Source organism: Panulirus ornatus, chromosome 32 (assembly GCF_036320965.1).
Source record: "Panulirus ornatus isolate Po-2019 chromosome 32, ASM3632096v1, whole genome shotgun sequence".
NCBI lineage: Eukaryota > Metazoa > Arthropoda > Malacostraca > Decapoda > Palinuridae > Panulirus > Panulirus ornatus.
The window spans coordinates 5,505,639-5,531,267 of NC_092255.1; the positions used below are offsets into that span (position 1 = coordinate 5,505,639).

The window sequence follows — 25,629 nt, forward strand, 5'->3', positions numbered from 1 at the left end:
TCTAGCTGTCATGTGTAATGCACCGAAACCACAGCTCTCTTTCCACATCCAGGCCCCACAGACCTTTCCATGGTTTACCCCAGACACTTCACATGCCCTGGTTCAATCCATTGACAGCACATCGACCCCGGTATACCACATCGTTCCAATTCACTGTATTCCTTGCATGCCCTTCACCGTCCTGTATGTTCAGGCCCTGATCGCTCAAACTCTTTTTCACTCCATCCTTCCACCTCCAATTTGGTCTCTTGCTGCTCCTTGTTCCCTCCACCTCTGACATGTATATCCTCTTTTTCAGTCTTTCCTCATTCATTATCTCCATGTTTCCAAACCATTTCAACACACCATCTTTCTTCTCTCTTAACCATGCTCTTTTTATATACACACATCTCTCTTACCCTTTCATTACTTAATCAAACCACCTCACACCACATACTGTCCTCAAACATTTCATTTCCAACACACCCACCCTCCTCCGCACAACTCTATCTATAGCCCACGCCTCGCAACCATACAACATTGTTGGAACCACTATTCCTTCAAACATACCCAATTTGCTTTCCAAGATAACGTTCTCAACTTCCACACATTCTTCAACGCTCCAGAACTTTCGCCCCCTCCCCCACCATATGATTCACTTCCGCTTCCATGGTTCCATCCGCTGCCGAATCCACTTCCAGATATCTAAAACACTTCACTTCCTCCAGTTTTTCTCCATTCAAACTTACCTCCAATTGACTTGACCCTCAACCCTACTGTACCTAATAACCTTGCTCTTATTCACATTTACTCTTAACTCTCTTCTTTCACACACTTTACCAAACTCAGTCACCAGCTTCTGCAGTTTCTCACATGAATCAGCCACCAGCACTGTATCATCAGCGAACAACAACTGACTCACTTCCCAAGCTCTCTCATCCCCAACAGACTTCATACTTGCCCCTCTTTCCAAAACTCTTGCATTCACCTCCCTAATAACCCCATCCATAAACAAATTAAACAACCATGGAGACATCACACACCCCTGCCGCAAACCTACATTTACTGAGAACCAATCACTTTCCTTTCTTCCTACACGTACACATGCCTTACATCCTCGATAAAAACTTTTCATTGCTTCTGACAACTTGCCTCCCACACCATATATTCTTAATACCTTCCACAGAGCATCTCTATCAACTCTATCATATGCCTTCTCCAGATCCATAAATGCTACATACAAATTCATTTGCTTTTCTAAGTATTTCTCACATACATTCTTCAAAGCAAACACCTGATCCACACATCCTCTACCACTTCTGAAACATATTGATATATATATATATATATGGTGTGGGAGGCAAGTTGTTAGAAGCAGTGAAAAGTTTTTATCGAGGATGTAAGGCATGTGTACGTGTAGGAAGAGAGGAAAGTGATTGGTTCTCAGTGAATGTAGGTTTGCGGTAGGGGTGTGTGATGTCTCCATGGTTTTTAATTTGTTTATGGATGGGGTTGTTAGGGAGGTGAATGCAAGAGTTTTGGAAAGAGGGGCAAGTATGAAGTCTGTTGTGGTTGAGAGAGCAGAAGAGGGTGTTTTGAAATGGTTTGGGCACATGGAGAGAATGAGTGAGGAAAGATTGACCAAGAAGATATATGTGTCAGAGGTGGAGGGAACGAGGAGAAGTGGGAGACCAAATTGGAGGCGGAAAGATGGAGTGAAAAAGATTTTGTGTGATTGGGGCCTGAACATGCAGGAGGGTGAAAGGAGGGCAAGGAATAGAGTGAATTGGATCGATGTGGTATACCGGGGTTGACGTGCTGTCAGTGGATTGAATCAGGGCATGTGAAGCATCTGGGTAAACCATGGAAAGCTGTGTAGGTATGTATATTTGCGTGTGTGGACGTATGCATATACATGTGTATGGGGGGGGGGGTTGGGCCATTTCTTTCGTCTGTTTCCTTGCGCTACCTCGCAAATGCGGGAGACAGCGACGAAGCAAAATAAAAATAATAATAATATATATATATATATATTTATATATATATATATATATATATATTTATATATATATATATATATAGATATATATATATATAAAAATATATATATATTTTTTCACTATTCATTTAGATATTAGCATCATAATAACTCTTAGAAATGTTGATGGCAAACAGTTCCAAATACCAACAGCTTCAAGTTGTTTAGAAACACTTCGCATTCCTCCAGTGACATTGCTTACTTAGTTTCAATAGTATTTAAGTATAAGAATTGATTATCACAGCCACTTTACTGAAGATTAAGGTGTTATGATAGGTCTATTGGGATTATGGTTTCTGAGAAAATATTTCAGAATATTCCTGAAGGATGACGTGTATTTGCAACAAGCACTCTTTTGGGAATATGTCTTTCATACATATATTTCCTTAATCCGTGAGTAGACTTGTAAGGGTGTGTTTTGACATCAGTTAGTGATTGCTGGTAGTTAGATACTGACACATTTTTTTTCATCAAAATTTGATCTCTGCTATGAACAGCTAGTGGCTGAAATGGTAACTAAATTCCTCTTTTTCATTACACCAGTAAGTTTTTGTCAAAGTCGAGAATTTAGATGTGCTGATAGCAAATATAAAGAGTGTTTTAATACTGTCCTTTCTGTGTTCTGTGTAATGTTCAGTAAAGAATTAATGGACTTTTTTTTTTTTTTTTACTTTCAGACTGACCTAGAATACCAAAACCTAGTCCAGGCCGCTTTGGCTGATGGGCGGGTGGCTGGTGTGGCATTGGTGGCCAGTGGACATGTCCTCTCACAGGTAATTGCTTTTTAATGTATACTTTCCAGTTTAATGCATAACCAAAGGAAAATTGGAAAAGCCTGCAAAATACAAGGGTTGTTTGTTTATCTCCCTCAGTATTCAGTGTGCCATCTCTCACTAGCATGTTAGCGCATGCACCATATCTTTATGCATCATTATTCTTGTGCAGTCCCAAACATTAGTTCATGCCTTTAACCCTATCATTCACCTGCATTTTCTGTTACCCCATCACTGGTCTCTCATCTATCTCTTCCTTAACCTCATTTCATTTTGATCCCTGTCCATTTGAGGAAAGTTCTCATGGGTCTTCCTAAGTACAGTACTCTTTGGTTGTAAAGTAAAGGGCTGCAAAGTTTCATGTATCAGTTACCCCTTCTTGTCTGTGCTCTAGAAACCAGCCATTTCTCCAGTACTACAAACACCAAGATAAAATTTTCATAATGAAGACACTAAACACTAGCTCTTCAGTTGTTCATCTCCTCTCCCTTGAAAAATGTAGACTTCATGGTGACATAATCGAAGTGTTCAAAATTCTGAACAACTTTGATAAAGTAAATCGCAAACATCTTTTCAAAGTACAAGAAAATACAGTTACCAGGACAAATGGAATAAAACTCAAAGTTAAAAGATGTGGTATGAATGTGGGAAAAAATTTCTTTTTCTATACATGTGTTGATCACTGGAATAAGTTACTGTCAGATATAGTGAATGCTAAGACTATAAATAACTTCAAAAGTCATTTAGACAAATATTTTATGAATTCAGGTATACTCTGATAGAAATGCCAGAAATAAACTGTATAAATGATATAATTAATGGGGACACTCGAGGCTAATGTGCATCAGGGGGTAGTAAATGATAGCTTAAAAACTGCTGAGTGGAATTACATTTTCTTCTCAAGGTAAATTCCTTTTTTTCTTTACTAGACAACACAGTCATGGGCCAATCAGGCCCTTTCTCATGTAAACTCATGTAAACCTCCTAAGTACTGAAGGAGCCCCATAAAAGATCATGGGTCAGAAAGGTAATGTACTCCTTTTGACCCCAGACACATAAATCCCATTTGCACCCTCTGGTCACTTTGAATAGATTCAGTAAAACTGAATGGACTCAGTAAAACATGAACTATTCTGGACAACACATACGACACACAAAATCCCTTCATCAGATGCCTTAATCACTTTACCTACATATATTAACAAATCCATCTGTCTTATTACAGGTCTTGGCAGCTATCAAGGCTGACAGCTCCCAAGCACGTAGAGTGTACTGGCTGTTGTCTGACCTTCCAGAGGATGACCTTGACTTAGTTCGTGAAGTGGCTCAGCTTACTAAGGCCCTGTTTATTGTTGGTAACTCTCCTCCTGCTCTTCAAGAATTTGAGGAGCACTGGAAAACACTGCAGGACATCAAACTTCAGGTACATCTAGAATAGTTTGAAGAAACAAGACATACATTTGGTAGTCAGTATCCGTGATGTTGAATCTTGGCTAACTGGCCTTATGTGATGGTGAAAGTTGATTTGCATGAGCCTTTCTGAGAATACAGAAACTTAAAAGAAAATTGATGTACTTGAAAAAGATTAGCCTACTTGTTGCAGCTTAGCACTGTTAGAACTTAACTCCTTTGGATAGCAACTGAAATTCTTTATTGATGTTGATGGACATGGAAATGATGCTTGACCAGCAGTTTTTTGACAAGGCATTTGAGTTATATTAGTAGGGTCATCAGCACATGAGCGAATGGAGTCAGTAAGTAACTAAAATGTTATGAGAAGGTAAAAAAAGGCACACATAATGTTAACTGACTTTTTTTTATTCATTTCTTCATGAATTCCTATGTGTTTTTGTTATTCACTGTATTTTCTTTCCTATGGATATTTTGACCTTGATAAAGTGACAGTCCAATTATCTGATCTCATCAGGACCTGTGACAAGTTTGGTAACTAGAGAAATTGGGTACCTGGGTGTTTTTGATAATGCTGTGTTAGAGGCATGCCACTTTAGAGGTCTGCCTGTGGATCCTGTAGATATAGATGTGACTGACGATGTTTTGCCAGAGCCATTGCCCATTTGCCTTTCCTTTTGTGTGCAGGATGAGACCTTGATGATTTGGCCTGGACAAGAGTAGTTACTCCCTCCATCCATGGATTATATACATTCTTTTAAAGATTACCTGCTATAGTATCCACTTATCAAGTAGATACAAATACCTGTTTTGAAAATGTCACAGAATTCCTCTACAGTCTCTTACTGCTCTATGTATGGATGAATTGAGAACAGCACTAGAATGGACCATCCTCCATTTCATAGAAAGTGTCTTCCTATTTTCTGTATATAGAATCAGCACTAAGAGAACAAATGAGGCAGTGAAACAGAGTTTACTGATAATTGTGAATATTTTTATTTTGATATAGATAAGTGTACTTATTTTTACTGATAATTTTTCTTTTGATAGAATGTTTTTGGCCATTTTGTTCTAATTTCCCAGAAAATGTGGTAATTGATAGGCAGCCACTGACTAGGGAAGTATATTATCGGTACTACCCACCTGAATATCAGGAGGGTTAGTGACAACTGTGTAGTGAGCCAGCCCTTCAATGGTTAAGTTGCATTCCTTTAACTCAGATAGCTGTCTTTTCTTTCTTCCTCACCCATACATGAACTGCAGGCATTCATCCTCAAATACACAATCTCTTCTTGTCACACATAACACTTGACAGTGTAACTTTGTAACTAGATTTTCCTGTGGAGAGCACTATGCACTAGCCGTACATTTTAACAAAATGATAGGAGCAGTATGTAAAAGTACCAGGTTGGAACATTAGACTGGAGCATTGGATAGAAACATTAGGTTGAGGTAGTAGGTAAGAACATGAGGTGGGGGGGGCATTTGGGAGAAATAGTAGGTTTAGACATTGGGCAGAAACATCAGGTAGGTACATTAGGTAGAAGTTGTCTGAAAGAACTTTAGGTAGTATCCTCTGAAAACACTGCACAAGAGTTGCTTCTCTGCCAGTGGCTTGTTTAGGGTGAGACACTGAAGGCTTAAAAGAGGCACTGAAGTTCACTCGTTGTGAAGACTCTTTTGCCATAGCCACCCCTTTAAGGGAGTTCCCGAAGGGAATGGGCATTAGAGATATAGATAGATAGAAAAATGAAATTACAAAAGTTTGTGAAGGGATTCTACTTGTATTATGTTACTCCTAATGTACAAAGGATTTTACTGATTGTATGTATAGCTGTGTAATAGTAATTCTCTCTTATTAACAGTTCACTCAAGAGAATGAATGGGTGTTGGGCTACCTGCAGCAGGAAAAGGGATGCCACCTTGATGGTCTGCCTGCAGATCCGGTAGATATAAATGAGACCGATGATGTTTTGTCAGAGCCATTACCTGTTTGCCGTTCCTTCCGTATGCGGGATGATGACCTTGATGTTTTGGCCAGGACAAGAGCAGTTCTTCCATCCATCCATGGATTATTTACATTCTTCACAGCTATGAAGAATGCTTGGAGGCTGAAGTGTAGAAACAGGTGAGATAATTGTTAAAACATCATTACTGTACTGTCAGTGACTTGTAACTGTTGAGAGAATTACTTTTATATTTTATTCATCACCTTCTCACTTATGAAACACAGGAGTTGTAATGATATTGTGTTCATTTCATTTTGTAATTAGATAATAAGTGAAAGACCTGAGTGGAATTTTATGGTAAAATGAATCTGAAGGAAATAGAATTTTGATCCATTTTTAGGACCTGACAGTATTTATAGATGGCTGTCCAAAGGCAGCATGGATCCATCATTACGAGTCCATAACAAGGACATGTATAATATCAACTCATCTGTTTTGGTGTATTATATATATCTGTATTGTATTTGCTACTTTTTGCCATACCCTACTTTGATTATAGCTTTTAAGTCTTGCACACGAAAAATATCTGGAGGTAGACAGTAGTTGAAATTTGTTTTGGATGTGTATGGTGTGTAAAGCATTGTTGTCTGACTTGTTACAGGCGTGGTGTATGTGAAGAGTTGCAAGAGATGGGTCGTAAGGAGCTGCTAGCAGACTATCTGACCCCACTCAAATTCCAGCATAATGGACCAGGGACCCGCAGTCTCACCAGTCTCAAGGGTGGCAAACAGCGGAATGACTGGTCAGGGAAACTTTCAGAGACATCTCTTGGGCTCTACAGCATCTTTGTTGACCCCAGCACATCTATTGTTACGGTGCAGCAGGTGTGTGTATATGATGATGAGGATGACCAGTGAAGTGTTAGAATGTCATGTAAGAATGAAGGCATTCTGATACAGTTTTTGTTGAAATTAGTCTTTACTACATGGAAAAAATTCAAATGTAACCAGAGTTAACCTTACCTTATGTTATGTGACACATCTTGATGTTGCAACATTCGCACAGAATAACCTTATGTAACACAACTACATTATCTTTTTCTTTTTTTCATACTATTTGCCATTTCCCGCATTAGCAAGGTAGCGTTAAGAACAGAGGACTGAGCCTTTAAGGGAATATCCTCACCTGGCCCCCTTCTCTGTTCCTTCTTTTGGAAAATTAAAAAACAAGAGGGGAGGATTTCCAGCTCCCCCACTCCCTCCCCTTTTATTCACCTTCTATGACACGCAGGGAATACGTGGGAAGTATTCTACCTCCCCTATCCCCAGGGATGACTACATTATATGTATAGAAAAGGCATAAACATGTTAGGCTTAACAATAGTCTTCTCTCTCTTATGAAAACTCTTTATAATGAAGATTGCAAAATCTGCTTCCCAAAAATTGGAGGTGTTGCAGTGACTTAATTTGCCCCAGTATGGAGCACTGTCCATATATTTAGGATGGCTTTCCTTCCTCCTTAGCCATGGTAGAATCAAATGCCTTCTGCCAAATTAACTTTGCTGCCATCTTCGTTCAAGCAAATAATTCTGCCTGTGGCAGCTTTGCTTACATCTGTTTGTTCTACAGGTATTCTTTTGGCCACTGTTCTTGTAAGCTGTCTGCATGTGTCTCAGCCTTTATTACTTTTGACACACATTTGGCTGCTGCTTTCCATAGTTTCCATGTGAAGACCAGCCTTGCAAGGATTGACTGGTGTGACATCTTTCCTTGAAGAACTGTGGAATTTTCTTTCTGTAACCTTTCCACCTTTAAGTCAGGTGTACCAGCACATGATGAGCTCATATTAATCCATCCTACTTTCTTTCTACTCATACTTATTTTCTTACCTTTAGTCTGAGATATATATGTTTGGCACATGCTTTTTTCTCTTGCAATGCTGGCTGCTGTGAAACTAAAGAAATGCCCAAGATAACTTTATTGACCCTAAATTCACCTTGCAGTTTTCTTAGTAATGCTAGTATTAGTATACACTAGAGCAGCAGTACATCTTAGTTATCCTAGTAATTGGATGATATATAATAACTCTTTATCAAGCAACTATGTACTACTGAGACCCTAAGTGACTGGTCATGAAGTTGAGTAGTGACTGATCCTGCCCCAGTGAAAAGATCATGCCAGGGTGTTATGTCAGTTACAGAGGGGTTTCCTTCATTCAAAAGTAAAGGTTCTAGCTTAATTATCCATCATTCCCACTTTGAGGTATAACTTTAGGGATTATTTTTGTAAGAGATCAATTTAATCCTCACCATTTATTGAATATTATAAGGTAGCATCTATTCCTTGCAGGCCTTGCTGACTGATAACTCAACTCTGCAAGTGACAGAAGGATCCCTCATCCCAGATGTATCTAGCTGTCCGAGGGGATCTTGTGGGATTTGCCTGAACATCAGTGATGAGGAGGTAGAGTTCTGCATAAAAGGGCACTTGAGCATAATCACAGTAATTCAAATTGGAAAGGTTTTGTGTTTTTACTAATTTAGAGTAATTTAAGAGTAATGCAGTAGCTCAGTTGATAAAATGAGTAGATAAAATGCTGATTTAAAAGGAAGGTACATAGATTTATTCAATTATGTTTCAGATACTAAAGAAATAAGTGTTGAAATCACTTATATTTTGAAATATGCTAACTGCATGCATTCTTTTCAGGCTGGGAACAAAACAGGGGGGACTGAGGTACAAAAACATGTGCTGTTGCCATCCCCAGACCATGTCATTGTTGCTGCACTCTTTCCCATCCATGAGCCATCCCCTGATGGTAAGATACATTATTGTCTCCTCTTTATATATGATTTTTTTTTTTATCAGTCATATTCACTTGTCATTCATGTTACATTGAGCATGTTTCTATGCTGAAGCTTGTATCCACCCACAGCACTTTCATTGATGGTAAACATCCATCCCCTTTTCTTCCTACATCTTCCCTTATTTACTCTATTGAACATAATAAGGAAATTGCTGGCCTCAACTTGCATGTGGTTACACAGCATCAGGTAAAAAGTCACCCTCGGCAAGGCTCTATCATCAGAGTGGAATCTCAAGAACTTCCCTACCTCAAAGGAGCCCATCCTTTTCCTGCTACTGATTGTGGTGTGACATCAAAGCTGCAGACACCCACTGGGAAAAGATTCTTTGGGTCTATGAAATAAATGTAAAATGATTATATAAAAGATTAGCAGAAAGATCCAACTATGACACATCCTGGAGACTGTATTGAACATCATATTTTAAGTAGAGTCTGTTTGAGGCTTCCAAGCCAAATCATTCTTTATGTAGCTAACATCCAGTATGAACCATAGATATGCCACACTTTAGTTTTGGTCCTTATCTGTCTACCTGCTCTTGAATGTGTACACATTCAGGTTTTAGCAAACATAATACAAGGAATTGTTTTAACATTTATTGCTTTGATTCTCAGGTGCAGATTGCAGCATGACAGTCAATAAAGAAACAATGCAAGAAGTTGAAGCATTCCTCTGGGCTGTGGACCAGATCAACTTGCATCAAAAGTTGCTGCCAGCTACTACCCTCGGTGCTGTTGTCCTTGATACTTGTGGATCTAGGGTTAGTGGTGTGGTATTGTTTTCCTACCTCTCTCTGTGCCTATCTGTCTATTATCATTACACATCCTCAAACCCATGCCCAGTTTGTTAAAGTGAAGCATGAACTTCCACATATATAGAAGTGCTTCTTACTTTATCACATCACACACTAAGTTGATCTATCATACTGCCTCCATACATGGAATGCATTTATTTCATTCAACTTCAATCATTCCTCTTGCTTCTTCATATCAAATATTCCTAGCCCTAATAGATTCTCCCATCTCCAGTTCTAGCAATTTTTCTCTATATATTTCTCCATCTTTTACATGAAATGGAATGCTGTAATGTACCTGATTATCTTATATATGTACCATTGTGGTGTTAAAAGTTAACTACACTATAAGGTTTATTGCTGAGGATAGGGGAGAAAGAATAATATGGTACTTTGTTCATATATTTACTGCATTTCATAGATGAGTAAATGTCCTGGGAGTTGGGACTGGAAGTCCTCCCTTCCTGTATAATCACCTAAAAGTTGGAACAGATGAAAGAGTGAACAGAGGATTTTTTTCGTCAAGACTTACTCTGCTATTCGTGATGCTGCCTTGCTAATTTGGGAAAGGTGAGCAAATTGAAAGGATAAAAAATGCAAGGTTAAAAAAATGTTTAAACAATGATAATGATATGTTTGAATCAATTGAAGAATAAGATATAATAAATTTTTCTCTTTTGTTAACAGATCCGCACCATGAATCAAGTGACAAGCTTATTGAAGAGCTCGCTTCCTGGGGTTGATGTTGATGTTGACGACATCCAAATTTTCATAACTTCACTTGACCCAGAAACGGCAAGAGTCACAGGAGATATGTTATCTTCTCTTAATGTGACCTCAGTCAACTTAGGACCATCACAGGCTCATTCTCCTTATGCCTTGCAGATGAGTCCACCTATAAACATGGAAGCAGAGGCCATGGTTCAGGTATGCTAATTAATTCTGTGTTGGATTGTAGAACTTCAATCCATGTGGTACAACTGAGTTCATAAAGCCTAATTGTACAGGTAAAGTTATAGGAAATACCAGTAATGTAGCATATCTCTGGGTTTTGAAGGATTTTAAAGTACAGTGGAGAATCCTTGAACATATTTAAAGAATATAGTTGATGTCCTATTGTCATAAGGAATGGGCTATGAGTCTTCAGGGTGTATGATATGAATGAAGTGTATTTTGAAAATTGATTGACAGATAATCCCTACATTGTGTATTGTAAACATGGGGACTGGTTGATATGATCTTTCATTCATGAGAAAAGTTTTGTGATAGTTTTTATAGATGAAGTCCATTGCTTGTATGGTAACATAATCCACAAATTTTTGCTTTGGTAATCATTTAGCCTTTAAAGGAAGCCTCTACAAGTTTTCTTTCCTTCATTCCATTGAGTTCCTTCCAGTAGTAAGAGGTTTTCTGTTTGTTATTGTCATTTATACAAAAGGTATAGTAATAATGAAAGTAATTATTTTTATTACTGTTATCATGAATTTGAGAAGCATAAGTAATTTTAAGTCTTGTATTTGGGATAAGATGTATTTAGTGTTAAAGTTTTCCCAAAAAACATAAATTATTACAAAATAGAACTTTTTTCTATCTGAATTCTCATTATGTTTTGTATGTTTATGGTCTTAGTTAAGTTGGATTTTAAGAAGAATGCAATAATATGATTTGGTTTGACATGGCACACTTCAGGATGTACCTTAAAGTTTTTTTATCTGTAAGAAATAATGGAAAATAATGACATATTGAATTAGATGCTGAGGTTTCTCGGATGGGACTACGTATCACTCGTAGTGTCCTCAGAAGATGGTGAGAATATGGCTGGAGCTGAAGCCTTCAGAACTGTGGCACGGGCATCTCGTGTTTGTCTGGCCAATGACATAAAGATGGTTCCCTTGGAGGCTTCAGCCATGGAAACTCAAGCTATTCAGGTAAATAAAAAATGTCCAGAGATAGTATGCAGGAGTTATGAGCAAGTGGAAGGAATTTTCTGTCTGCATCACTGATACTTGTACCCCCTTAGAACTCCCATCAAGGTGAAAGAGTTTTTTTTGGAAGAATTAGAAAAATATTGCATTTTAGCAGCATAAGTTTCCTGGACTGAGGTTGGCAATAACTAAACTGTTGTGTTACATCCCTAATGCAGTCTTTTGTTCTAATTTGACCAGGCTAAATTTTTGACACAATGAAATTTCATGGAATTTTCCTATAGATCCTAGACAATCCAGTGGAATCTAAAATCCAAATTTGACTTGCACACATAGTTCCTGTAGTTTGCTAGACAGAAGTGTTTTGAGGAATGGTAAATTGTTTCTTTCTGGGACAGTGTCCTGCAAGAATATTTTTTGGTTGTTTCCCACCTTACTCTCCCTGCCATAGACCTTTTTCTTAACTAATGGTAGTCATATGAGTGCGATGTTCTTTTTCATAGAATTATGAGATTGTCAGTTTGTGTGGTCTGACAGTTTGTGTGATAATGCCTTCTTTACTGGGTGGTGATTGCTAACTGGGAAAGAGAGAGAGAGAGAGAGAGAGAGAGAGAGAGAGAGAGAGAGAGAGAGAGAGAGAGAGAGAGAGAGCACCCCTGGAACAACCATAGCAGCTAATGCCAAATGGTGGTTAGCAAGGGGTGAGAAGCCTTAACCTCAGGAGAAGGCTAGGGGGTTAAAGGCCTCTAACTTCCAGAGAACACCGAGATTCTCTCATAGCTTTTGGGACACTGCCCTGGAGAGATATAAATTCTCATTATCAAAGAGTCATTTTTTTTAATCATAATCCAAAAGTTCCTTTTGTCATTAATAGGTTGTGGATCAGCTGACTGAAAAAGCTTTTGCTGGTGCACGTGCTGCTGTCCTTTTCTTGACGGTTGATGACACAGTGGTCTTGCTTGCTGCTATACAGAAGGCTGTATTGGCTCACCGGCTACTCAAACATCAACTTGTCTTTCTAGGGACAGCTACCTGGGGTGATCACAAAGAGAAGGTATTATTTCATAGAAGACTGGGTATTTAGCTTCCAAACAAATCAATGTGTATATGTTGATACAGTGTATTTTTCCCATGATTTAAAGGCAATACTTTATGAAATTATGTAATATTTGTTTAAACTATATATAAAGAAAAAGCAGTGGAAATATTTTTGATAATGAGTTATAGTACAATACTAAAGGTGAAGAACATAACATTAAAGTTATTCATTTAATTACTGGATCTGTAAATGAATCACATATGAAGTTTCGTTTATTCATACAATTTTTTTTTTTTTTTGTCGCTGTCTCCCGCGTTTGCGAGGTAGCGCAAGGAAACAGACGAAAGAAATGGCCCAACGCACCCCCATACACATGTATATACATACGTCCACACACGCAAATATACATACCTACACAGCTTTCCATGGTTTACCCCAGACGCTTCACATGCCCTGATTCAATCCACTGACAGCACGTCAACCCCAGTATACCACATCGATCCAATTCACTCTATTCCTTGCCCTCCTTTCACCCTCCTGCATGTTCAGGCACCGATCACACAAAATCTTTTTCACTCCATCTTTCCACCTCCAATTTGGTCTCCCACTTCTCCTCATTCCCTCCACCTCCGACACATATATCCTCTTGGTCAATCTTTCCTCACTCATTCTCTCCATGTGCCCAAACCATTTCAAAACACCCTCTTCTGCTCTCTCAACCACACTCTTTTTATTTCCACACATCTCTCTTACCCTTACGTTACTTACTCGATCAAACCACCTCACACCACACATTGTCCTCAAACATCTCATTTCCAGCACATCCATCCTCCTGCGCACAACTCTATCCATAGCCCACGCCTCGCAACCATACAACATTGTTGGAACCACTATTCCTTCAAACATACCCATTTTTGCTTTCCGAGATAATGTTCTCGACTTCCACACATTCTTCAAGGCTCCCAGAATTTTCGCCCCCTCCCCCACCCTATGATCCACTTCCACTTCCATGGTTCCATCCGCTGCCAGATCCACTCCCAGATATCTAGAACACTTTACTTCCTCCAGTTTTTCTCCATTCAAACTTACCTCTCAATTGACTTGACCCTCAACCCTACTGTACCTAATAACCTTGCTCTTATTCACATTTACTCTTAACTTTCTTCTTTCACACACTTTACCAAACTCAGACACCAGCTTCTGCAGTTTCTCACATGAATCAGCCACCAGTGCTGTATCATCAGCGAACAACAACTGACTCACTTCCCAAGCTCTCTCATCCCCAACAGACTTCATACTTGCCCCTCTTTCCAAAACTCTTGCATTCACCTCCCTAACAAATATGTGATATATTTGATTTCAGCTACGTGAGTTTGATTCTGGATTAGGTGGTGCTTTGGTACTAAAGGATGGACAACAGGATGTGAGAGACTTCATTGCATACTATCGACTCCTCAACCCTGTGAAGAACACCCGAAACCCTTGGTTCAAGCAGTATTGGGAACAGGTTTGTGCATGCAGGTCTTGTTTTTGCTCAGGTATGATGAATCAGTGGTAAGATTCATCTCAGCTTACAGAATTCAAAGAATATATTACTGGTGTCCTACGTTACTACAGAACTGTAGATTTTAACTTATGAATAGTTTGCATATCATTAGTTCCATCATGCTGCCAAAGAGCTTCGTCATAGTACCCAACATTCATGTCTGATCAAACTTTGCAGTTTACGTAGCAAATTTTATTGTTTGACTACATTGTCTTCAGTGAAGTATTATATATGTGGAAACTCCATTCTTCTCTTATTGAATATACCAGATTACTTAGATTTTTTATAATTCTATATACAGTAGAAGACCTGATTGAAAGGATTGTTGTTAAACTTCAGTATCTGAATCTTATTTATTACACATTCATGTGTATCCATCATCCATAGGAATTTGGGTGTGAAGGATCAGACTGCAAATCGAACACTGATCCATTCCCTGTTGTGCCATATGTGTCAGTACCATCAACACCCAGGGTAGTTCAAGCTGTCTTCTCTTTTGGAGCAGCCCTTACACAACTCATAGGTCATCTTTGTCCTCAGCATGATGGCACTGTATGTCCAGGACTGCCAAAGTGAGTTTTCAGGAAATTTTTCTAAAAACAGAGCAGTTTAGGTCTAAACTAACAGTATTTATGTTGATACTGTTTTTTTTATTATTATTGTACTTAGTCACTGTCTCCCGTGTTTATGAGGTAGTGCAAGGAAACAGATGACAGAATGGCTCAACCCACCCACATACACATGTATATACATAAATGCCCTCACACACACATACCTGTACATTTCAATGTACATTTCAGCGTATTTTAACTTTCTAAAAGGGGAAACATTTCAACGTATACATACATATACATACACAGACATATACATATATACACGTGCACATATTCATACATGCTGCCTTCATCCATTTCCGTCACCGCCACACCGCACATGAAATAGCAGCCCCCTCCACCCCGTGCACACACGAAGAAATGCTAAGAAAAGACAACAAAGGCCACATTCGTTCACACTTAGTCTCTAGCTGGCATGTGTAATGCACAGAAACCACAGCTCCCTTTCCACATCCAGGCCCAACAAAACTTTCCATTGTTTACCCCGGATGCTTCACATGCCCTGGTTCAATCCATTGACAGCATGTTGACCCCTGTATACCACATAATTCCAATTCTTTATATTGATTGTTCGCCTTTCACTGATCACTTAAAATCTTTTTCACTATACCCTTCCACCTCCAATTTGGTCTCCTGCTTCTCCTCATCCCCTCTACCTCTGACACATATATCCTCTTTGTCAATCTTTCCTCACTCATTCTCTCCATGTGACCAAACCATTTCAATACACCCTCTTCTGCTCTCTCAACCACACTCTTTTTATTACCACACATCTCTCTTACCCTTTCATTACTTACTTGATGAAACCACCTCACACCACATATTGTCCTCAAACATTTCACTGCTAAATCCACTTCCAGATATCTAAAACACTTCACTTCCTCCAGTTTTTCTCCGTTCAAACTTACCTCCCAATTAACTTGGTCCCTCAACCCAACTGAGCCTAATAACCTTGCTCTTATTCACATTTACTCTCAGCTTTCTTCTTTCACACACTTTACCAAACTCAGTCACCAACTTCTGCAGTTTCTCACCCGAACCAGCCACCTGTGCTGTATCATCAGTGAACAACAACTGACTCACTTCCCAAGCCCTCTCATCCACAATAGACTGCATACTTGCCCCTCTTTCCAAAACTCTTGCATTCACCTCCCTAACCACCTCATTTGTAAACAAATTAAACAACCATGGAGACATCACACACCCCTGCCGCAAACCGACATTCACTGGGAACTAATCACTTTCCTCTCTTCCTTTTCATACACATGCCTTACATCCTTGGTGAAAAATTTTCACTGCTTCTAGCAACTTACCTCCCACACCATATACTCTTAACACCTTCCACAAAGCATCTCTGTCAACCCTATCATATGCCTTCTCCAAATCATTAAATGCTACATAAAAATCCATCTGTTTTTGTATGATACTGTTATGCATATATTTATGTGAAGTAATGTTAACAGTGCTTTATGTACTTAAGGTAGCTATGGATTTTATATCCATGTTTACGGGTGACTTGTCTGAAGTTCTTACATAGTAGGTCTCTATGTTTTAGTGGCCTTCTGGTTTTGAAAGGGGTCATTTATATTAGCAGAGAAAAGATTGATTATAGTTCTATTCAGATGTCTCTGTATGAAAGAGAAACAAAAACAATTAAACAAAACAAAGAAATCAAACAGGCAATATTGGCATATGCAAACGGTTATCAGATTCCATAAGCATGTATGGTGCTGGCTGTTCCACTCCCTTCTGCTACAAAAAATGGTAAACATGACTAGGATATGTATAGGTTGATTTACAGGTCTTTTTATGTGAGGAGTAGCTAGAATGGCCTTCTTTGTCCTGGTGTATTATTTGCATTGTTTGAAGGTTGAGTCATGCTTTGATTTGATTTATTCCTGAAAGATTTTCTTCCCTAAATTTTGGACATATGGAGACCATGAGCATGTTACTATGATAGTCTTTATACAGGTAGGTAGTAGTTAATTGGCAGCCAATGACCAGGGAGGTATATGTATTTACCATTACTACCTGCCAGAGTATCAGGAGGGTTAATGATGGCTGTATAGTGAGCCATTAGTTCCATGGTTGTCAAGTTCCATTCCTCTGACCCAGGTAGATGTCTTTCTACCTCACCCACATCTGAACTACTGGCATTCTGTCAACAAACATACAATATCTCCTTGTCGTACATAACACTTGACAGCACTTAACTTACACAGCTCATTCTTCGTAACTCTAGATTCTACTGTGGTGAGTGCTGTATGCTAGCCCTGCCTTTTGGCAAAATGGTAGGAGCTTTAGATGGGAGTAGTAGGTAGGAACATTGAGATAGGAGCATTAGATAGGAACATAAGGTAGAAGTAGCAGGTAGGAATTTTAGGCAGGAGCATTGGATTGCAGCAGGTAAAAGTTATAGGTTGGAACCTGAGTTGGGAGCATTAGATAGAAGCAGTAGGTTGGAACATTAGGTAGAAACAGGTAAGAGTAATCAGTTGGATCATTAGGTAGAAGCCCTGGAAACACTGCGCTAGAGTTACCCTCTGCCAATGGCCTGTTAAGGATGAGCTAAGAAAGGCTAAGAAGTGGCACTGGAGTTCACCAGCTAAGAAGACAATACTGTCATGGCCAACCCCATGAGAGAGTGCCTGAAGGGAATAGGCATCAGAAATATAGGTAGAAAGATAGATAGATTGCTACCTTGCAAAGTTCGGAGTGGTAATTAGTTAAGAAATTTTTGTTGTTACTTTACTGTGATATACTAATTAACATTCATTAAAGCAAAATTTATCCAGTTTGATATGAATTTACCTTTGTGTTTAAGCCTATATGGTAAAAAGGCTAGATAGTACAATTTTACTGAAAATACTTAAATGAATGGATGCTTAACAAAATTACTGTTGTAGACTTCAAAATATTAATTTGTGTTGTCCACTAGCCATTATTGGTTTTTATTATGAACCTGTTGTGTGTCTTTCTCACCACAGTTGCTTATATTTTATTCTTGCACAGGTGGAGGCAGAGAATGGTACTCAATGAGTTTCTTCGAAACACTGAGGTCTCTCGGGTAGACAAACCTTCTGAGTTTTTCCAGTTTACAGAAAACTTCCATGGTAATACACCTCTGGAGGTTCTGAGTCTGATGCGCTTCCCGGATCAAAAACCCATTAAATACAAATATGAAAAGGTAACAGTAAGATTTATCTGATGTATAGTAAAAAGAATATAAGTTGCATATTTGTACCATTTTGATATGCCAAAAGATATGAGAAAGCTATTCACTGGTAGCATGACTAAAAATTTTATGAAAGGGATGGGCAACATCTGAAAAAGGTGTCAAAGATTTATTGGTTGTGGATGTTGCTTGATGTCGAGAGCCCTAATGATCCTGGCAGTTGATAGGCCTAAAATCCAAGTAGCCAACCAACATGTGGATGAGATAATACACTAGATGATAGTGGTTTGATGAAGTAAGTAATGAAAAGATAAGAGAGATATTTGTTGAAAAAAAGTGTGGTTGAGAGAAAGCAGAGGAGGGTGTGCTGAAATGGTTTGGACATGTGGACAAAATATGAGTGAGGAAAGGTAGACCAAGAGGATATATGTGTCAGAAGTGGATGAAACAAGAAGAAAAGAAGAACGGGAGATCATATTGGAAATGGAAGGATTGCATGAAAAAGATTTTGAGTGATCTGGGCCTGAATATGCAGGAAGTTGAAATGCATGCATGGACAAGAGTGAATTGGAATGATGTGGTATACTGGGATTGATGTGCTGTCAGTGGACTGGACCAGGCTTATGAAGTGTCCTAGGTGAACCATGGCAGGGGGTAGCGATGTTGTTTCCTGTGGGGTAGGGTGGCTCAGGGAATAGATAGAGGCAAGCAAGTATGAATGCGTACATGCATATATATGTATATGTCTGTGTATGTATATGTGTATATTTTGATATATATATAGGGGATAGGGGAGAAAGAATACTTCCCATGCATTCCTAACGTGTCGTAGAAGGCGACTAAAGGGGACAGGAGCGGGAGCTAGAAACCCTCCCCTCTTAGTATTTTAACTTTCTAAATAGGGAAACAGAAGAAGGAGTCATGCGGGGAGTGCTCATCCTCCTCGAAGGCTGAGATTGGGGTGTCTAAATGTGTGTGGATGTAACCAAGATGAGAAAAAAGGAGAGATAGGTAGTATATTTAAGGAGAGGAACCTGGATGTTTTGGCTCTGAGTGAAACGAAGCTCAAGGGTAAAGGGGAAGAGTGGTTTGGGAATGTCTTGGGAGTAAAGACAGGGGTTGGTGAGAGGACAAGAGCAAGAGAAGGAGTAGCACTACTTTTGAAACAGGAGTGGTGGGAGTATGTGATAGAGTGTAAGAAAGTAAACTCCAGATTGATATGGGTAAAACTGAAAGTGGATGGAGAGAGATGGGTGGTTATTGGTGCTTATGCACCTGGGCATGAGAAGAAAGATCATGAGAGGCAAGTGTTTTGGGAGCAGCTGAGTGACTGTGTTAGTAGTTTTGATGCACGAGACCAGGTTATAGTGATGGGTGATTTGAATGCAAAGGTGAGTAATGTGGCAGTTGAGGGAATAATTGGTATACATGGGGTGCTCAGTGTTGTAAATGGAAATGGTGAAGAGCTTGTAGATTTGTGTGCTGAAAAAGGACTGGTGAATGGGAATACCTGGTTTAGAAAGAGAGATATACATTAGTATACGTATGTAAGTAGGAGAGATGGCCAGAGAGCGTTATTGGATTATGTGTTATGTTAATTGATAGGCATGCGAAAGAGAGGCTTTTGGATGTTAATGTGCTGAGAGGTGCAACTGGAGGGATGTCTGATCATTATCTTGTGGAGGCGAAGGTGAAGATTTGTAGAGGTTTTCAGAAAAGAAGAGAGAATATTGGGGTGAAGAGAGTGGGAGAGTAAGTGAGCTTGGGAAGGAGACTTGTGCAAGGAAGTACCAGGAGAGACTGAGTACAGAATAGAAAAAGATGAGAACAAAGGAAGAAAGGGGATTGGGGGGAGGAATGGGATGTATTTAGGGAAGCAGTGATGGTTTGCGCAAAAGATGCTTGTGACATGAGAAGCGTGGGAGGTGGGCAGATTAGAAAGGGTAGTGAGTGGTGGGATGAAGAAGTAAGATAATTAGTGAAAGAGAAAAGAGAGGCATATGGATGATTTTTGCAGGGAAAAAATGCAAATGAGTGGGAGATGTATAAAAGAAAGAGGCAGGAGGTCAAGAGAAAGGTGCAAGAGGTGAAAAAGAGGGCATATGAGAGTTGGGGTGAGGGAGTATCATTAAATTTTGGGGAGGATAAAAATATGTTTTGAAAGGAGGTAAATAGAGTGCGTAAGACAAGGGAATAAATGGAAACATCAGTGAAGGGGGCAAATGGGGAGATGATAACAAGTAGTGGTGATGTGAGAAGGAGATGGAGTGAGTATTTTGAAGGTTTGTTGAATGTGTTTGATGATAGAGTGGCAGATATAGGGTGTTTTAGTTGAGGTGGTGTGCAAAGTGAGAGGGTTGGGGAGAATGGTTTGGTAAACAGAAAAGAGGTAGTAAAAGCTTTGCAGAAGATGAAAGCCGGCAAGGCAGCGGGTTTGGATGGTATTGCAGTGGAATTTATATAAAAAGGGGTGACTGTGTTGTTGACTCGTTGGTAAGGTTATTTAATGTATGTATGACTCATGGTGAGGTGCCTGAGGATTGGTGGAATGCTTGCATAATGCCATTGTACAAAGGCAAAGGGGATAGAGGTGAGTGCTCAAATTACAGAGGTATAAATTTGTTGAGTATTCCTGGGAAATTATATGGGAGGGTATTGATTGAGAGGGTGAAGGCATGTACAGAGCATCAGATTGGGGAAGAGCAGTGTGGTTTCAGAAGTGGTAGAGGATGTGTGGATCAGGTGTTTGCTTTGAAGAATGTATGTGAGAAATACTTAGAAAAGCAAATGGATTTGTATGTAGCATTTATGGATCTGGAGAAGGTATATGATAGAGCTGATAGAGATGCTCTGTGGAAGGTATTAAGAATATATGGTGTGGGAGGCAAGTTGTTAGAAGCAGTGAAAAGTTTTTATCGAGGATGTAAGGCATGTGTACGAGTAGGAAGAGAGGAAAGTGATTGGTTCTCAGTGAATGTCAGTTTGCAGCAGGGGTGCATGATGTCTGCATGGTTGTTTAATTTGTTTATGGATGGGGTTGTTAGGGAGGTGAATGCAAGAGTTATGGAAAGAGGGGCAAGTATGCAGTCTGTTGTGGATGAGAGAGCTTGGGAAGTGAGTCAGTGGTTGTTCGCTGATGATACAGCACTGGTGGCTGAATCGGTTGAGAAACTGCAGAAGCTGGTGACTGAGTTTGGTAAAGTGTGTGAAAGAAGAAAGCTGAGAGTAAATGTGAGTAAGAGCAAGATTATTAGGTACAGTAGGGTTGAGAAACAAGTCAGTTGGGAGATAAGTTTGAATGGAGAAAAACTGGAGGAAGTGAAGTGTTTTAGATATGTGGGAGTGGATTTGGCAGCGGATGGAACCGTGGAAGCGGAAGTGACTCATAGGGTGGGGGAGGGGGAAAAGTTCTGGGAGTGTTGAAAAAAGTGTGGAAGGTGAAAACGTTATCTCAGAAAGCAAAAATGGGTATGTTTGAAGGAATAGTGGTTCCAACAATGTTATATGGTTGCAAAGCGTGGGCTATAGATAGAGTTGTGCGCAGGAGGGTGGATGTGTTGGAAATGAGATGTTTGAGGACAATATGTGGTGTAAGGTGGTTTGATTAAGTAATGAAAGGGTAAGAGAGATGTGTGGTAGTTAAAAGAGTGTAGTTGTGAGAGCAGAAGAGGGTGTTTTGAAATGGTTTGGTCACATGGAGAGAATGAGTGAGGAAAGATTGACAAAGAGCATATATGTGTCAGAGGTGGAGGGAACGAGAAGTGGGAGACCAAACTGGAAGTGGAAAGATGGAGTGAAAAAGATTTTGATTGATCGGGGCCTGAACATGCAGGAGGGTGAAAGGCGTGTAAGGAATAGAGTGAAATGGAACGATGTGGTATACCGGGGTTGACATGCTGTCGATGGATTGAACCAGGGCATGTGAAGTGTTTGTGGTAAACCATGGAAAGTTTTGTGGGGCCTGGATGTGGAAAGGGAGCTGTGGTTTCGATGCATTATACATGACAGCTAGAGACTGAGCGTGAACGAATGTGGCCTTTGTTGTCTCTTCCTAGTGCTACCTCGCACACATGCAGGGAGAGGGGGTTGTCATTTCATGTGTGGCGGATTGGCGACGGGAATGAATACTGGCAGACAGTATGAATTATGTACATGTGTATATATGTATATGTATATGTCTGTGTGTGTGTATTATATTCATACTTCTACTTCTCATTTACCATCCTCTGCCATTTATGTTTTGATGCTTTCTTTGTCACCAGGTTGGCAGGTATGTGGACAGTGGATTGACCCTTGGGAATGCTATGGCAGAATACCATAATGGCTCAATCACTCGCATGGACCATTTGCCATCCTCATGCACAACTGGCTGCTCCACTTGTCATCACCACGAGACAGATTATGTCTTTGTTGACTCTCCAGACAAATTGTATATTGTGGCAACCTTTAATGTACACGATAAGGGTGATCGTCCTCTGGAGTGTGGTGACTTGAATGGTGACAAAGTAAGAACATATATCAAGTGCCCTAGTAGCATTATGGCATTAGGAACCAGATGAATATACAAAATTAGTAACTCTTCGAAGTTAAAGAGCTGTTTGAGAACTTAGGATAAGTGAACATAAGTGGACCATACAGGAATGTTATGCAAGGAACTTGGAGACAATGTAAACAAAAGTGGGGAAGAGTTGTGAGGAGCAACATCAGAAAATTAGTTATAAAGCCAGATAGGAAATTGAGCTAAGAAACTGGTTGAGAACATTATGTACGGTTTTAGAGTGAAATATGGGGCAAGGGACCAGAAAGGAGTGTGGGATAAGGCACCAGAAGTATTCTATGAGGAATCAGCTGTAACATGAGATTGGGAACAAGATTAAGGAACTAAATAGGAACATGAAAAGAAGGGCTAGTTAAGAACAAATGAGGGACGAGGTTGTAATGTGAAATGAAGAACTAGTTAGGAATAAGGGATAAGGAATCAAATGAACCAGGTAGGGCATGATGTATTGGACCAGGTAAGAATTTGGAGAGGGACAATGTGCAGTCATGTTTAAGATCAGGTAGGGACATGAGGTGAGGAACCAAGTAGAAATGAGAAGTCATGGATTAAGACAATAACTAGGGACATTTGAGAGACTAACTAGGAATATGGAGTAAAAAATTAGGGAGGGATTTTTAGTGAAGGATCTGTGGGAAATAAGTAGGAAAGAACCAGAAAGGGACATGTTTTAGAAGATCAGATAGGGATATATGGGTATGGGCTAGATATGGTCATGTGACAGATCAGTTAGGGATATATGTTACAGGACCAAGTAGGGACATGTAGTAAGGGATAAGGGAAGGAAATATAGTGAGAGATCAAGTAAGAACGTATTTTAAGGGACCAGAACCAAATAAGACAGTTTACTTTTCAAGAATTTTGTTTTAGAATCTGCCAATATTTATATTTCATTAGTTTTTGTCAATTGATTTTTGTACAAAAAATTATTATCATTATTACACTGATGCATACAAATATTCAAGTATTTCATTGTGCAATTATATTAGATTATGAAATATCAGTGAATTAATGTTTTAAAAGAAAAATTTGTAATATCCATCTTGAGGATTATGTTGTAGCAAAGTGGTAATTTACTTTTGAGGCACACTTCAGAATCTGAATTTGATAGGTAACTGGTTTACCTTGTTACTAGAATCACTGCCATTTCTCCATATTGAACCACATAGCTATCCAAAAAATTTGGTTTTCACTGCCACAGGTAACACAATTACTAATATGATTGGTTTATACAGGTACCATCACTCATGCTTTTACTGCATCTGAATCGTATTTGCTAGTAATAACATCAGAAGTAAAACAGTATTTTCTGTGAATACCACCAGGGCATCCAGAGTGTGGAGTCATTGTTATGGTCACTGGATCGTCTCAACTCTAACCCGGAGATCTTACCTGGTGTGACCCTAGGCGCCGTCATCTTGGATGCATGTACTAGTAAGGAGAAAGTAGTGCGTGATGTTACAAATTTCCTTACTGGCCGCATTCCTGAGAGGATGAGGAAGAAGGTGAGGCATGGAGTTAGCTGGACTGGTATTTTCTTCCAAGAGTGTTGATTTTAATAGGAGTATTTGAACAAAAGAGAAGTGAATATGACAGAACTGCAAATCATAGAAAGTAGAGCACTCAAAACATGTCACTGGTTGCCTAACAAAAACAGAAATGAAACACCTGCACAGAAAAAAATATTTCTTATGCAATTACACTTCAATTTTCACAGCTTGTAGTTCTTTACAAAAGCACTAGACCTCTTCTACCCCTTACCACTTCATAACCAACCACAATCCCCTAAGCAGGAATAAGGTTACCCTTGCTTCAACTTCAGCAGCTTTTCCTCGCAGATTCACCCCTTCCCCAGCAAATGGAAATGAAATATTTGAGAACAATATATGGTGTGCGGTGGTTTGATCGAGTAAGTAATGAAAGGGTAAGAGAGATGTGTGAAAATAAAAAGTGTGTGGTTAAGAGAGCAGAAGAGGGTGTGTTGAAATATTTTGCACATATGGAGAGAATGAGTAAGGAAAGGTTGACAGAGAGGATATATGTGTCAGAAGTGGAGGAAACAAGGAGAAACGGGAGACCAAATTGGAGATGGAAGGATGGAGTGAAAAAGATTTTGAGCAATTGGGGCCTGAACATATAGGAGGGTGAGAGGCATGCAAGAAATAGTGAATTGGAACGATGTGGTATACTGGGCTCGATGTGCTGTCAGTGGACTGAACCAGGGCTTGTGAAATGTCTGGGGTAAACCATTAAAAGGTCTGTGTATAGGGAGCTGTAGTTTTGATGCATTACACATGACAGCTAGAGACTGACTGTGAATGAATTTTGCTGTTTCCTGTGGGGTGGGGTAATGACTTTGACATGCTGTAAACTACCGCATTCCCAACTCAGACTTAAACTCCATTCCACTAGACATACACTCATCTGAAACTACACTTTCTAGGCACATACAGGTTATGAAGGAGATGGACTAATATGATGATTCTTGAAGTGTAGCAAGTATGAATATGTACATGTGTATATATGTATATGTCTGTGTATTTATATCTATGTTTGTGTTAAAATGTATAGGTATGTACTTGTGCGTGTGTGGGTGTTTATGTATGTACATGTGTATGTGGGTGGGTTGGGCCATTCTTTCATCTGTTTCCTTGCGTTACTTTGCTAACGTGGGAGACAGCGATTGAGTATAATAGTATAATATTTTTTTTGTTTAGGCTTTAGTTTGTGAGGGTGAAAATGTGGTTGAAGCCGCTTGTTGTACAGCAGTCTCTACTTGCTATATAAATTGAATCATTAACAAGGGATGTAATGATATGAAAAATTGTATTCATCCTACAATACACAAGTTGAAGGTACATAAATGGGCAGGAAGGCTGTATGCCTCTTATCCATCATTGGTCAGTGGGAATAAAGTTAGATGAATGATGAAGTAGATGGAAAGTATTAGTTAGAAGCCACACATGC

At 39.4% G+C, this 25,629-nt stretch overlaps 1 protein-coding gene across 2 annotated transcripts in view; it reads left to right on the forward strand.

The window, feature by feature from the left end:
- The first annotated feature begins 2,433 nt into the window (after positions 1–2,433).
- The window catches only part of LOC139759008 (uncharacterized), a 114,670-nt gene continuing 91,474 nt past the window's right edge, over positions 2,434–25,629 (forward strand). Inside the window, exons 1-15 of one of the 2 annotated variants that reach the window (XM_071680891.1) lie at positions 2,434–2,790; positions 4,016–4,213; positions 6,066–6,328; positions 6,811–7,033; positions 8,498–8,611; positions 8,858–8,966; positions 9,627–9,772; positions 10,493–10,732; positions 11,557–11,733; positions 12,605–12,784; positions 14,133–14,276; positions 14,703–14,887; positions 17,942–18,116; positions 22,367–22,609; positions 23,988–24,167. In XM_071680891.1, coding sequence (XP_071536992.1) covers positions 2,527–2,790; positions 4,016–4,213; positions 6,066–6,328; positions 6,811–7,033; positions 8,498–8,611; positions 8,858–8,966; positions 9,627–9,772; positions 10,493–10,732; positions 11,557–11,733; positions 12,605–12,784; positions 14,133–14,276; positions 14,703–14,887; positions 17,942–18,116; positions 22,367–22,609; positions 23,988–24,167 — 2,841 coding nt within the window. In that variant the 5' untranslated portion in view covers positions 2,434–2,526. The remainder of the gene's footprint in view (positions 2,791–4,015; positions 4,214–6,065; positions 6,329–6,810; positions 7,034–8,497; positions 8,612–8,857; positions 8,967–9,626; positions 9,773–10,492; positions 10,733–11,556; positions 11,734–12,604; positions 12,785–14,132; positions 14,277–14,702; positions 14,888–17,941; positions 18,117–22,366; positions 22,610–23,987; positions 24,168–25,629) is intronic. The other variant, XM_071680892.1, reaches the window with a different exon arrangement.